Below are 2098 nucleotides of genomic sequence, written 5' to 3'. Positions count from 1 at the left end.
CTGATTCCTCCAGGTGGGTGTTGCTTGGATCTGGCTGCTGTGTTCCACTTCTTTCTGCTGCAGCCATTAGAGTTGAGCTCTTTTTGTCTCTCTGGCAAGATGTTCTGCTCATGCATCAGCCGGGTGGGTCTTGCCTCTAGCCTCTTTGCAGGGAGTTCTGCTGAAGGTTTCTGTGCTGGACCTGCATTCTGGATCAAATGAGGATCCAGTGGGCCCCAGGTGGTCTCATTCACACACCAGGCCTGCGCTCTGGGTTAATTCAGGATCCGCCAGGCCCTGGGTCGTCTCACTCACACGTCAGGCCACGTGCAGACTTGGGTGACAGGGCCAGGGCTCCAGGAATCCAAGCAGGACAGGCAATGACTGCAAGCTCCAGGGTTGAGCCTATAGTAGCATTTTGGTAACAGAATTATAATGTTAAATGCGGGCTTGTAATTGGAGAGAGATCTTTTTCCATTAGCTTGAGTATGTTACTAACTTTCATATCTAAGATGCAGAGCAATCTATTGCAAACAATGTGTATAATACCACATTTTGTTTGTCTTTCTGCAGTGTTGGGGTATGGGTAATAAATTATTCTCTTTGGAAGTTAGGAAAGAAACCTTTTAGGATATTGTAACTCTTTTTAGTGTCAGTCTAACTGAGGACTTTGCACTTGCCAGGCAGGCACTTATGCTGCTGAGCCATCTCCCCATCCCCTCAGGGTCAGTCTTAACTGAGTGATGTGCTCCGTAATGTATCAGTTTATTTTACTATATGTGCTATAGAATCTGTCCTTTCATTATATTTTTAAACATTAACCTTCATTTGTTAGTTGCTCCATCCCGCATCATGTAAGTGGTCTCCAGCATTCTATGGGTCCTAAGTTAAGTGTGACTTTCAGAGTTTTCTTCCCATTCCTTCTCGAAGTTACCAGTCTACCCACATGATGTCAGCACAGACAGGTTTCTCAATTCTTCTGGAAGTGCTTGCTAGGAAAAAGTATAGACAGATTAAAACAGAAGAAGAGACAGCTATTTTCTGTCCTTTTGAGGGTTCTTATGGCAATGTAGAAGAAATGACTATACCTGTATTATTTTTACTATTATATAATACATATTACATACTGTTACTGTGAAATATCTTAATTTGACATGTTAATGTTAAATAGTACACAGTTTAATAATTGACAACACTTTTGTTGTTGATTTTTAGTCAGGAGCTCTCATTTAGTCAGGAGCTTGCTATATCGATTGCTACCTTTAAACTCCATGTAGCCCAGACTGCCCTTAAACTTGGGATCTTCCTGCTTCAGCCTGCTGAGTGTTGGGTGTGCTGCCTGTACCAGCACACCTAGCTGCCAGTACCATTTTTAAAGTGATGTTATATTTTATTGAATTCCTCAAGCCTTCTGTTATCATTTTTATTACATATGTATTATACATGTACTTTTTTGTTTGTTTTTTGAGATTATGCTTAAGTATGTAGTTAAAGCTGCTCTTGAACTTGAAATTTTTTCCCCTCTTAGGAAATACAAAGGTAATGAAGATTTATGCTATTAAAAGTATAGTTGCAACAGTTATTCAAATTCAACAATCTAGTGATATCCTTTTTTTCTTTTTAGGGTTATGTCAAGAATGTTCCTTTAAATTAAATTTTCACCACAGGTAAGAATGCTGTTACTACTTTTAATGTTTAGAAATCTTGGCAGTAGTCATTTACCTGTACTAAGTTTCTGAATGTAGATTTTGGTAATTGATGTTTGAATTAGTTGATTGTATAGAAAATTAAGTATTAGTGTTATATTGTAAAAGAGCAATTTTATTTTATTTTATTTATGTATTTATTTTTTTGTGGAACTGGGGATTGAACTCAGGCCCTTGTACTTTCCAGGCAAGCACTTATTCTACTGAGCTATCTCCCCAACCCCTTTAAATTTTTTTTTAAAAATTATTTTTATCAGTACATGTTAGCAGTAAATGACAACATTCATGCAATGGAATTTGTACCTGTACATGACCTACCTCCTTTTTCACCTTTCCATCCCATCCCTTCACCCCACTCACCCTCCTTATGTACACAAGCTTAGTTTCTGTTTCCTTCTTTTCTCTTTGTCCTT

At 38.4% G+C, this 2098-nt stretch overlaps 1 protein-coding gene across 1 annotated transcript in view; it reads left to right on the top strand.

Moving 5' to 3' along the window:
* LOC101562519 (protein FRA10AC1) overlaps positions 1-2098 on the top strand; it is a 78526-nt gene that overhangs the window by 18758 nt on the left and 57670 nt on the right. The window contains exon 10 of the mRNA XM_004625487.2: positions 1604-1646. Coding sequence (XP_004625544.1) covers positions 1604-1646 — 43 coding nt within the window. The remainder of the gene's footprint in view (positions 1-1603; positions 1647-2098) is intronic.

Source organism: Octodon degus, unplaced genomic scaffold (genome assembly GCF_000260255.1).
Source record: "Octodon degus isolate 3935 unplaced genomic scaffold, OctDeg1.0 scaffold00010, whole genome shotgun sequence".
Classification (NCBI taxonomy): domain Eukaryota; kingdom Metazoa; phylum Chordata; class Mammalia; order Rodentia; family Octodontidae; genus Octodon; species Octodon degus.
This window is presented reverse-complemented; position numbering and strand designations above follow the sequence as displayed.